Genomic DNA, 13,053 nt, shown 5'->3' on the forward strand with positions numbered 1-13,053 from the left:
CGCCCTATATCATTACTTAATGTGGATTACAAAATTTTTGCAGACATTTTGGCCAAGAGATTGAAAAAAGTATTGATGGAAGAGATTTATAAAGACCAAGCGGGCTTTCTCCCGGGAAGACATTTGTCTGACAATTTGAGGAATATAATTGACATTTTGGAAAAACTAGAAATGAATATTAACACTAAAGCAGTTCTGATATTTGTGGATGCGGAGAAAGCTTTTGACAATATCTCTTGGAGCTTTATGAAGAAGAATCTACAGGGGATGGGGGTAGGCCAAAGTTTTGAAAATGGTATAGGTGCAATATACTCTGAACAAAAGGCTAAATTAATTGTAAATAATGTGGTGACGGAAGAATTTAAGATAGAAAAAGGGACACGACAGGGGTGCCCAATCTCCCCACTGCTTTTTATATCGGTCCTGGAGGTTCTGCTGAATATGATTAGAAGGGACCGGTTGGTTAAAGGTATACAGGTCGGAGCCAAACAGTACAAATTGAGAGCATTTGCAGATGACTTAGTATTGACGTTACAGGAGCCAGAATCTAGTACTAAAAGGGTTTTAGAATTAATTCAAGAATTTGGTCAAGTGGCAGGATTTAAACTGAACAAGCTAAAAACTAAGGTTTTAGAGAAAAATTTAACACCGATTGAAAGAGAGAGGTTTCAGAATGAGACAGGCCTGACTGTGGTTAAGAAAGTGAAATACCTGGGGATTAATATGACAGCCAAAAATGGGAACTTATTTAAAGATAATTATGAAAAATGTTGGACGGAAGTGAAAAAAGATTTAGAAATCTGGTCAAATTTGAAGCTTTCACTGTTGGGTCGTATTGCTGTGATAAAAATGAATGTATTGCCTAGAATGCTGTTTTTGTTTCAAACATTGCAAATCGTGGACAAGATGGACTGTTTCAAGAAGTGGCAGAGAGATATTTCTAGATTTGTCTGGCAGGGCAAGAAGCCCAGAATAAAATTTAAGATATTAACTGATGCAAAGGAAAGAGGTGGATTTGCCCTGCCAGACTTTAAACTTTATTATGAATCAGCAGCTTTTTGCTGGTTGAAAGAATGGCTACTTCTTGAAAATACAGACATTTTGGATTTAGAAGGTTTTAACAACGTATTTGGATGCCATGCATATTTATGGTATGATAAGGTCAAAGCACATAAAGCATTTAAAAATCATATTGTCAGGAAAGCACTGTTTAATGTTTGGATAAGATACAAGGATTTATTGGAAAATAAAACCCCAAGGTGGTTGTCACCGATGGAAGCGAAAGCTCTGAAAAGGCTCAATATGGAGGCCAAATGGCCGAAATATTGGGAAATTTTGGAACAAGAAGGAGACAAATTGAAATTGCAGAGTTTCGAGAAACTAAAAAATAAAGTGAGAGATAGGCTTCATTATTACCAGATAATGGAGGCATATAATCTGGATAAGAAAATTGGCTTCCAGGTGGAAAAATCAAAATTAGAAACAGAACTGTTGGAACCCAAAACTAAAAATTTGTCAAGAATGTATAACTTGCTGTTGAAATGGAATACTCAGAATGAAACAGTGAAATCTGCGATGATTAAATGGGCACAAGATGTTGGACATAATATTATGTTTGCTGACTGGGAACAGTTATGGAACACAGGTATGAAGTTTACGGCATGTATTTTTTTTTTTAAAGCAATTTATTAGGTTTTACAATAAAAATAAACATAATAAGCAATATAACATTGATCTTAACATATTTTCACATTTTCTTTGGACTTCCTCACATCTCCCGCTCCCACTTTCATCGTTGTAACGTTTTGTCAGCAATTTATCATCTTATTTAAATTCTTATATCCCTTCTATATTTCATAATCTTATAATTCTCAGAAGGAGCTAAATTTCACAGTCTTACTTATTTTCTTAAAAACTTCTAAATTTAGTGGTGCTCAGTTATTTTGATCTAGCATCTTATTTAGCATTCACTCAAATTACAATACTTTTGTAAATAGTTCTTAAATTTCTTCCAGTCCTCCTCAATCCTCTCTTCTCCCAGGTCACGGATTCTGCCGGTCATTTCAGCCGAAGTTTACGGCATGTAATGCCTTAAGAGAGAATAATATGAAAATGATATACAGGTGGTACATGACCCCAGTCAAGCTTGCAAAAATCTATCATTTGCCCGACAATAAATGCTGGAAATGTAAAGAAACTGAAGGTACATTCTTTCACCTTTGGTGGACGTGCCCAAGGATTAAGGCTTTCTGGGAAATGATATATAATGAACTGAAAAAGGTATTTAAATATACCTTCTTGAAGAAACCAGAGGCCTTTCTTCTGGGCATTGTCGGCCAATTGGTGCCAAAGAAGGACAGAACTTTTTTTTATGTATGCTACAACAGCAGCAAGAATACTCATTGCAAAGTATTGGAAGACACAAGATCTACTCACTTTGGAAGAATGGCAGATGAAGGTGATGGACTATTTGGAATAGGCGGAAATGACTGGCAGAATCCGAGACCAGGGAGAAGAGTCGGTAGAAGAAGATTGGAAGAAATTTAAAGACTACTTACAGAAATATTGTAAAATTAATGAATGATAGAATGATGTTGGATAGTAACTAAGTGGTTTCTAGCTGTAATGCTTTAAGAGAATATGAAAAAAAAAAAAGGTTATAAATAGGTTAAAATCCAATGGTAAGGATTTGCTGAACCAATAAATTGAAGTGGAATACAAAAAAGGGAGGTATGAGGAGGTCCCGGAAACAAGTTAAAGGAAAATAAGTAACTGGAAATATGTGTGTTTTTAATTGTTTTTATTTTCTGTTTTTCTTTTTTCTTTTACATTTTTGCTGTAATGTTTCAAAAAATCTAATAAATATCTTATAAAAAATAAATAAATAATTTTGCTTGCCCTTTTCTGAACATTTCCCAACTCTACAATGTCCTTTTTTGCGGTGTGGAACCAGAACTGTACACAGTATTCCAAATGTGGTTGGCCATGGATTTGCAAAATGGTATGATATTCAGTTTTAAGTTCAGCTCCTTTCCTAATGATCCCCAGCATGGAATTGGACTTTTTCACAGCTGCCGCACACTAGATCCACCTCTTCATCATGCTATCCACTGTGAATTTTAGCCCATTGAGCTCTTAAGAATTCTCCCACAAAATCCCTAGCCTTTCCGAACAGAGCTTCAATTTCCAGACCTCCAGGGAAATACCAGTGAGCCACACAAAGCAGTTCTGGTATTTCCCCCTTTATTCCCTTATAAAAGAAAAGACACGACACAGTCTTCTATAAAAAGAGTTTACTCACATTCTGTTCACAATTGGATCCCAGAAGGCAAACTTAGTTTTCAGGTGTATGTTATTTTTCAAAGCTAACTCATAAGGAGACAGTCCCTTTGTCCTCTCTTGGCTGGAGGCCAAGAGAGCATCTTTGGCTAAGCAGATGTTGCTTCTTCAACCAAAGTAGTCAGAGAGAGAGAGAGATGGCTGCCCTGCCCTGTGCTATTGTTGTTACCTGCACGGGTGAGGCCACACCCACCTCTAGTCACATGCAGAGGAAGTTTACCTGCTGGCTGGACAAACATTCCTCCCCATGTGTAAACGTTCACTCTAGGAATGTTGTACTTAACTGCTCTTGTGTTTGACATACCACAGCAGAGCTGTCTCATTCACTAAGAACAGTGCCTCTGGTGAGCAAAGTCCCTCCTGAGGCTGCAGTTCAGTGCATGTTCCTTTCCTAACAGGACTTTTTCTCTTGCTGGGAGATGTACATCTTGGGAGGAGGAGCAGGTTTCAATCCCAGGAGTTGAACAGAATCCCAGGAGATGAAGCCAGAGAGAGCCAGCCTGTCCTTCTCCGAACTTCCTGGGTGGTGGTGACTCCAAGTTGGTTTGCCTTAGGGCTTCCTAACATTTCTCCTTTCCAGTTTGTACATTGTAAATAAAAGTACTTTGTAATAAAGATATTTTACCAATAACATTCTGTCCTTTTCATTAGGCCTGCATAAGCTTCCAATATTCTTTCATCCAAAGGAAACTGGTCCAAGAAGTCTCTCTCAATTTTTGGTACACTTCATCATGGGAATTTGGTTATTTGAAAGAAATGAGAGGAATAGTCTGGGATGCACAGAAGTCCACCCAAGATTTCTGGGCACCTGCGCTAGATATTGAAGCAAGCCCTCCTCTAACCAGCTCCCTACAGATCCAGATAATTTGATCAGGACCGACCTACCAGAGAACTTGGGGGAGTTCTCCTTCCTATCCCTAGTCCAATCCACTTCCCGGAGCCTGTGCCTGGTCGCTGCAGTTCAGGGGAGCCAACTTGAATTAAATATGTGGGCGGGGGGGGGGGCTTAGGTAAGCCTAGCCCCACATAATCGATCACAAGATCACACCCTTTGAATGGCAATGACCGTCAACCTCGGAGGTGGATCTGGCCCCCTCAAATATTTTAGGGGGTGCAAAGGGCCCTGGCTCGTATGCTGCAGTTAATCCCATTGAAGATCTGGGCGGTCAGGTGTGGGGCGTCTTCCTCCGTGTAGTAGCGAAGCCGGAGCAGGCTCACGTGCGTTTGTGGCACCCGCTCCTTCAGCGCCATCCATCGATGGGAATTGCCTTCAGTTTCCCCCTCAACTTCCGCAGCTCGTCTTTCTCCAAGTTCTCGAGGGGGTCCATCAGGCACCGGCGCGTGGGCGTTGCCAGGATTATTATATTTTTGGGGGGTGGACCTTTGTTAGGGGGGCAGAACCGACGTGATTGTTCAGTTAAGTATTTCTCTTGTTTTACTTCATCTAGGCCCCCCCTGGTTGCGCCCCCCCCCTGCACCTGCGGACGGTCTTCGGGATCCCGCAGCCAGAAGGTGGGCAGGCACTTTGGGTTCTCCGAGGAAGAGGCGGCGGCCAAGGGCTTCCCTTCCGCGCTGAGAAAGAGGCGCGCTCCACCCTCTTTCTTTGCTCACCTGGCGGTTTCGTTTCTGCCCTTCTGGGTCCTGCGGTTCAGCAAGGGCGGATGTGCTCCTTTTGGCAACAAGGGGAGAGGAGGGAGGGAGATGCTCCTGGCTGATACACGATTAGAAGTTGAGCCAAACTTGGAAGGAAGCGGCGTGTTTTCATTTTGCCGTCCCCCCCCTCCCCGCCAGCCAGCCAGTCTTCTGGGAGCGCCGGGAAGACCCTTCCCACGTTCTCGCCGGCCCAGGTCCGGCGCTGATTCTCTGCTCGGCGGGAGGAAACCTCGGGAGTCTCCGCCCCCGTCAAGCGCCCGCGGAGGAGCCGCTTCCCCGAGGGCGTCGCCAGCTTCCTTCTTCCCCCTTCGGACGCTGCCGCCTCCCCGGCTCTGCCGCGGGGCGAGACTTTCCTCTGGGCAGGGGCGCCATGGCGACCCCCGAATACAACTGGGCGAAGGAGCCCCTGGAGGAAGGAGGCGAGAAGCTGAAGGCGAAAGAGGCCGGCCGGTCCACCGAGAAGAAGGGGGAGAGGGAGGTGGATCCCCTCCTCAAGTTGCAGAGGTCCCTAAGGCTCAAGGGTGTGCTCCCGAGTAGCAGCAGCAGCAGCGGCGACGACGACGACAGGGATCCCAACAGGTGGCGATTGCAGCAGTCGGTCGTCCCGCAGTCTCTCTCTGAGTGGGAGAATGTCTCTCTCGCTCTGCTCCCTGTCGTTCGCGCCTTGCAACTCTCCCTGTGGACGTTGGGCCGGGACGAGCGGCGGAGGTTCCGGCGCAAACTGCGCGAGATCCCGCTCGAGGAGGGCTTCGTCCGCATCCCCGAGGAGGCGCTGCAGGAGGCAGGCGCCTCTCGTCTCGGAGACCTGCTGCTCAGCTACTACGGCGGAACTTACGCAGTCGACGTGGCGGCCGGTGCGCTGAGGGCCATTGACTGCAAGTACGAGGCGGACAGTCTCCTCTTCTCCGTCAGGGAAGGTAAGTCTTTGGTGGATCCTGACCTTCGCAGCCGTTCCGTCTGACAGCAGATCCTTCCATCCCTGGTTGCGCCAGCCCAGCGCTGAGCTGCAGCCGTGAAGAAGAGAAGGAAAAACAACACAACCATGGGCTTGGAATGTTTGGAAGTACTGTATCTTTACTTTAGCGCCAGGCATTTAGCGAATATGGAACAATTTGGTATGTTTCAACAGTCTGGTTGCTATTGCTTAAAATATTACAAATACCTTCAGGGCCCTTAGGACACACAGAACAGCAAAGAATCAGCCTTCAGCAAAAGGGCTGGCCGTTTTTTGGACTCAGGGTAGAGCTTGTCCCTTTGTAGAAGGGAAAGTCCTTTTTCTTTCCTGCTTGAGCCCTGCAAAAAAATTAAATCAGGCCTGTAAGTTCAGAAGGTTTGCAGGCCAGGAACAGAGGAAGGTCCCAAATGGGCCTCATGGTCCATCTAGCTCAGGATTGCTAATCTTGCCTGACTGCGGCTCTCCAGGGTTTCAGGCAGGAGTCTTTCGCAGCCCTACCTGGAGACACCAGGGATTGAACCTGGGACCTTCTGCAGTCAAAGCAGGTGTTCTGCCACTGAGCCATGGCTCTTCCCTGCTCATCCAGCTGCCTGCTGAATGTCCTGCAGAAAGGTTGCTCTAGGAAGAGAAGGAGGAATTTCTATGCTTTACGATGGTATAAGCAGGTTCCCTGGATTTTCTGTTCAATACTGCCACTACAGCACCGTCTCCAAATGGCTGTCTGCTGAACATGCTGCATGCCCATTATTACAGGATGACGTCAGATGATTATTATAAATAAGGAACTGGGTTTCCACCCCACAATAAACTTTTGGTTAACCTTCCTTCAGATGAGCCTGCAGCGCGCCCGAGCCACACATCTCTCCCAAGAAATCTTCTGTTGTAATTTTTGTTGCTCCACAAAAGTCTTCCATATTACAGAGTTTAAAATAATACCTAAATAAGACCATAGGAATTTGACACTGTACTGGCATAGTTCCTGTTTCTGCTCTAATACTAGCTGCTGGAGTTGGGGGGTGGGGGATAAACCGAGTAGTCTTATTAGAAATTAATTTCTCCCCAATACGTTAACTGTGGGAGCACCTAACCATTATTTGTTCTCAGTGCCGACTTTGCTTCTGGTAAAATTAAGAATTGCTTGTGCAGATCTTGATGTCTTCAAGGCCTAAGTGCTGCTATATGGTACCAAGTACTTTTATCGGGGAACAAATCTCCAAATAATTGAAATGTCTCACTTGTTCAATTATTTGTTCATTTAGGAACCATTTATGCTTCACAGGCTGTGCCTCAAATACTACAGCTTTTGTCTTGGAATAATTTATATTCAAACCTTTGTTAGGACAAACTACTAAAGTTCTTTAGTAATCCCCTCATACCCACGTGTTTGTAGCAAGATGGATACCTTATGGGATAAAAGTGTAACAGGAAAAAATTCTGGTTGTTTTAGTTCTAGTTATTACATCATTTACATAAATGTTAAACAGCAGGGGTGCCAATAAGCACCCTTGTCCTACTCCATTTATTGTCAGAACTAGAGCTGTCAAGTGTCAACTGACCATTCGCCCCTACTCTTTCTCTCATATACATTTCACAGTCTGATATCCACTGGAATTCCAAAGGGCTAGTGTCACACAAACATCAATGGTTAAAGGAAAATGTGCTTACCCAGCAAGAAATGCACTGGTGCTAATTAAATATAGCAAAAGACTGCTGGGGGCAGGGATAAAACAGCCAGTTTTGACCTCTCCCTTACCTTTCCACAGTTGACAGTGTCATGCCCCCTTATATGCAGAGGAATGTACGAAAGAAAAATGTGTGGTAAGTCCCATTGCAATTCTACTTGCAGCTTACAGTGGAAGAGCATTGATTGGATGGTGTGAGAATCAGATCTTAGCTTGGGAGGGAGCTTCATCCAGGAAAAAGGATGGGCAAATGTGTCACTGGAATGGACAGTGCTAAGGGATTTAGTGATAAGTATCACTTCCTAGGAACGGGGTTGCTAGGTGATGCTGGTGTACTAGTAAAGAGACACAAGTAGTTCAGTGGTCCTCAGGAACCTGATGGATGGGGGAACGGGAGAAGCAGCCTTGAGGAGAGGCTTGTGTGTGAGTCCAGAGGGCAACTTCTCAGCCATTTCTATGACTTCAAGCTTCTGCTTATTATTATGGAGCATGGTTTGCATGCAGGGCTGGCCCCAGACATTTCGGCGCCTGAGGCAAATCAATTTGGTTCTCCCCCTGGAATTGTAGTTTGCTAAGGGACTCACTCTCTTTCTCTTTCTACACACACACAAAACACAGGCACGGAAAACACTTGTCTCCTTTCTTTCCCTCTTGCCTTCCTTCTCAGTAGCCCAACCAGTGATAAGCAGTGGCAGGAGCAGCATCAGTGGCCAGGAAGACCCTTGCCCGGCTGTGGGTGGGCAGTGCTGGGGCCAGGGGTCTGAGCCAAGTTGTGATGGAAAAGGAAATCTGAGAGCCACCAAAGATGCAGCAGCCAGTGTGACTGAAGGAGGGAGCTGAGGAGAGAGAGGACCCTGGCTTTGCAGCATCCTTCCTAGATCAGCTTCTGCTCCTCTCATGGAGGAGGAAAAAGAAAAGGGAAATCTCATGCAGTTAAGAGGGGCTCTTTAACCAGGGTGGCAATCTTTTTCCACAATGCATGTTATGTACACACATGCAGACACTACCCCTCCTTTTGAAATTCAACACCTAAATGTATACAGAATCCAGATCTGTGGGTGGGGGGCTCTGGGAGATGGGCAGTCAAGCTAATGAGTTGCTTTGAAGCCTCTTGTTAACTTGGTAGATAAGCAAGCCAAATTTTCTTTCTGCTAGAAAGACTGCCCCATTATCCTGCCAGTATATTTCTAAAATCTATTCTTTACAGCTGGCCTGGGGCAGAAGGTTTTCCCACTTTGGTCTTTTAAAAAAACCTAAAAGAAAACTGTGATTGGCTGTAATTGACACCCCTCTTTTTTTTTTTTAATGATATTTATTAAAGTTTCAAAAAATACGAAAAATACAGAATACAGAAAGAAGAAGAATAAAGTTTTTTAAAATATAACCAAAAAAGTAAAAAATAAAAAGAAACATACCAAATAAAACAGTTAAAAGGACATTAATTTTCCATAACCTATCTTCCCTATACTTATTTCCCCGGACCTCCTCATACCTCCCTTTTTTGTATTCCAGTTCAATTTGTTAGTTCAGCAAATCCTTACCATTAAACTTTTGCCCAGTTGCAAACCTTTTTTCATATCTCTTAAAGCATTACAGCTAAAAACCTCTTAATTTCTATCCAACATCCTTCTAAGATTCCTTAATTTTACAATATTTCTGTAAATAGTCTTTAAATTTCTTCCAGTCTTCTTTCACCGACTCTTCTCTCTGGTCTCAGATTCTGCCAGTCAGACCTTAAGTCCAACAGATGCTTTGGGATGTCCTTAAAGATCACCAAACTTGAATCGTCAATTTCCAAGGTTTTTTGATAGTGCAGATTCAGAATTTTATCTCTCTCTTCTTTTGTTCAAAAGGTAATCAAACAGTCTCTCACCTTGTCCTTACCTTGTCTTCTTCCGAGCCTAAATGCATTCACTATCTTAAATTCTTCCTTCCCCGAGTCCAGTTGCCAAAAATCTGTAAATTCCTGTGTAAGAAAGCCAGCCAAGTTATCTTTCTCCCGTTCTGGAACAGCCCTGATTCTTAAATTTCTTTGTCTATCTTTCAGTTCAATCATAGAAAATGTCACATCATGGTCCTCCAATTTCTTATATACTGGTGGAATTTTCTCTTGAGTAACAGTTGCAATATCTTTTGCTTCCTCTGCTATCTTTCAAATCGAGGCAGATTCCTGTAGTATTTTTTCAATGGTCTCTGTGTTGGCATTCACCTTCTGCCCCAAGGTATTAATACTTGCAGTGTTTAAATCAATTTTGCTTGATGCTTCCACAACTTGTCGGTCTCAGCTACTCGTCTATTTGTCTCAGCTACTTGTCTATTTGTCTCAGCTACCTGTTTACTTAAGCTTTCCAAAGATTCATTAATTTTTGCCAGTGCCTGTGCCAAAACTTCTTCCAACGACATAACTTTTGGTTTAGCCTGTGGGAGTGCGGCCCCTGATGTTCCAGATGCTCCAGATGTTGAGCCCCTTCGCGGCTGCGCAGTGTCTATCCGATAATGTCTGCCAGACCTAGTAGTTTTTTCCTGCGGTTCTGCCTTCTCTATCTTCCCTTTGCCATCTGCCATAACAGTCTCATAGAAATTCAAGGTCGCTCCCACAGTCAGACAGTTGTTTTAGAATACAGTGGTGCCTCGCAAGACGAAAAGAATCCGTTCTGCGAGTCTCTTCGTCTTGCGGGTTTTTTCGTCTTGCGAAGCAAGCCCATTAGCGGTTTAGCGGATTAGTGCTACAGTATTAGCGGCTTAGCGGGCTTAGCGGATCAGCTGATAAGCGGCTTAGCGATCAGCTGTTAAGCGGCTTAGCCGATCAGCTGATAAGCGGTTTAGCGGCTTGGGAAAAAGGAGGGGGGGAGGAAAAAAAACCCCGCAGGAACTCGCAAGACATTTTCGTCTTGCGAAGCAAGCACATAGGAAATTCGTTTTGCGAAGCACCTCCAAAACGGAAAACCCTTTCGTCTAGCGGGTTTTCCGTCTTGCGAGGCATTCGTCTTGCGGGGCACCACTGTAGAATGGAATTTTCCTCTAAACCAACTGCTGTTGTAACAATGTCCAACTTCCTCTAGGGGGACACAGTAACAGCCAGAACTTGCAACTTTTAAAGACAAAGATAGTCTTTATAAGTCCCCCAATTTACTTTAAAAACCACAGTCTCAGTGCACTTAAACAGTTACTTTCAAGCCAAAAGAAGTCCAGAAACACTGTATCCCTTTTGCAGAATTGGCTGTCAGAAATAGACTTTCCACTATGCAACCCTTATCTCAAGGCAGTCCGTTCCAAATCTTAAACAGTAAATTTTTCCTTCCTTTCCCCTTCTTTTTTGCAGGGAAATTCAGCTCAGTCTTTTTTCCCCCCTCCTCTCCTGCAATCCGGAGGGGGAACCACTTTCAAGATGTTAGGATTTAGCTCTTTTTCAAGTAACTTTCTGTGTTTCCGCTTTAGGGTCTCTTTGCTTTGATCTATTTACAATACAAGGAAGGCAGACTTCGTGGTTGTACCTTCCCCGCTCCGTGCCAAATTAACTTTTTTCTTTTAGATCCAATTTGATCCTACTCACGGGTAGTTGTTTTCAAAGTCTGATTATCCCAGGAAAAAGGCAGCGCTCTCCGGTAACAGCTTCGCGGCTTCGCTCCACGGAAGAAGCAATTTGCTCACAGCACCACGCCACCCCCGCTCTGCTCCGGAGCCCGTTGCCGAGCTCCTTTAACAGTTGGGGGGGTGCAAACGGTGCCCGCTGAGTCCCACGGTCACAGGCTTCACCCGCCTGTGATTTTTTTTGGGGTCCCCGCTGCGCCGTAGCGGCAGGACCCAGATTCCATAGAGCCAGTTCCCTCCGAGTTAGAGAGAAGCAGCCATTACTGATGGCGCCACCCCGGAAGACACCCCTCTTAGGAGGGTCCAGCCCCCCCCCCATGAAGTGGCTTTTTCCTTCTGCTGGTGGAAAGAAGGCTGCCTTACCTGAAAGAGGAGGCAGAGCTGGACCTGACAGCCAAGACCAATCAGCTTGAAAGTAATTAATAATAATAATAATAATAATAATAATAATAATAATAATAATTAATTAATTAATAATAATATCATAGTCCAGAGGGGAGAGGGGGAGGCACAGCTGCTGCATCTTCCTTTCTCAGGAAGATGGAAAAATATGGACAAGAGAGGCAGCTGACTGGTTTGAGTCCCTGCTGCAGATTCAGGCCACCAGCGCAGCTTCACCCCCACCAACCACCTGCCACACAACTTCCTTTCCGGTCTCCATTTTGAAAATCACTCTGTTACAACTTTGCCCTCCTTGTTCCTTAGGGGTGTGGATGAAGTTGTAACACTTCCATTTTCAAAATAGAGACCTGCAAGAAAGGGCAGATGTGCTGTTGTTGAGGAGGAGGAGGAGGAAGTGGCGAGTTAGCGGTCGGTGGAGAAGGAGAGGCAGCAAGAGGGCCTGTGGAAGAGCTGGTCACAGAGGCAGTGGCCGGCAGATTTGACACCCCTCTTAGGAGGGTCCAGGTAGGCCTCCCCCCCCCCGACAGCTTTCCCTCCCCTCTTCATGGGCAGCCTGGCTGTGTCCACATGTAGAACGTATAATAACAAAGTCAGCAGGGGTGCCTGCCTTGGATGAAACCTAGAGAGGAGTTCAAAATGTATCACGAATACTGTTTATATTCTTGGCCATTAAAAAGGGGGTGGCAAATTACATCATGATTTCTTTTCAGTGTGGAGTAAATCAACATATTTTTCAGGTTGCAAAGGAAAAGCAGAGCTCAACATTCTCAGAGGATGAGTGAAAGCAGTATACTAGGGGTGGAAAAATTAAGCCCCAACTTGTATCCTAATCAAGCTCTAATTCTCTGCCCACAACAATGCCTAATATAAAATAAATGTTTTTGCCACAGGTCACTGGAAGGAGTCATTATCACTGGTGATGAAATAGTCTGCAAGGGAAGAAAAGAATTACTTGAAATTATTGAAAAGGACCTAGAATTCTTTTTACATGAATTATACTATGGCTTTATTATCACACAAAAAGAATACAGGGACTTGTGGAAAGCAAAGAAAGACTTCAAGGAGGAATGTCAAAAATTGCTGAATATGATCCAGGAAAGGGGGGAGGCAACTTGTTGCTGGTTCCTGGAACAAGTAGAAAGGAAACATCCAGGCTCCATTCAGATTCTGCTAGTTGCAGTCCATGGTGAGTTTGACTTAGAGTACTTTCTGAACTTCAAGGACAGTTCAACTACCTCCCTCATCCTTGCAACAGTCGTGTCAGGTAACGAATTGTCTTTTACAGGCTCGGGTAAAAAATTGTTCCAGGCGACAGGCCCCTCAGGGCTGAAGTCAGAATCTCTCCTATTTGCAGAGGAAGGAAGAAGCAGCAAGATGGAAAACTCAGCAGTTTGTGGGGAAAGTGTTGTGTGTAAGCTGTGTCCCTGTGAG

At 44.4% G+C, this 13,053-nt stretch overlaps 1 protein-coding gene across 1 annotated transcript in view; it reads left to right on the forward strand.

The window, feature by feature from the left end:
- Positions 1–5,362: 5,362 nt before the first annotated feature.
- The window catches only part of LOC308461264 (uncharacterized protein), a gene marked incomplete at its 5' end in the record, with an annotated part of 37,008 nt that continues 29,317 nt past the window's right edge, over positions 5,363–13,053 (forward strand). The window contains 4 exons of the mRNA XM_080978035.1: positions 5,363–5,909; positions 7,711–7,765; positions 12,513–12,808; positions 12,908–13,053. Coding sequence (XP_080834161.1) covers positions 5,363–5,909; positions 7,711–7,765; positions 12,513–12,808; positions 12,908–13,053 — 1,044 coding nt within the window. The remainder of the gene's footprint in view (positions 5,910–7,710; positions 7,766–12,512; positions 12,809–12,907) is intronic.

The sequence above is a fragment of the Podarcis pityusensis genome (assembly GCF_964106645.2).
Source record: "Podarcis pityusensis genome assembly, chromosome: 13".
NCBI lineage: Eukaryota > Metazoa > Chordata > Lepidosauria > Squamata > Lacertidae > Podarcis > Podarcis pityusensis.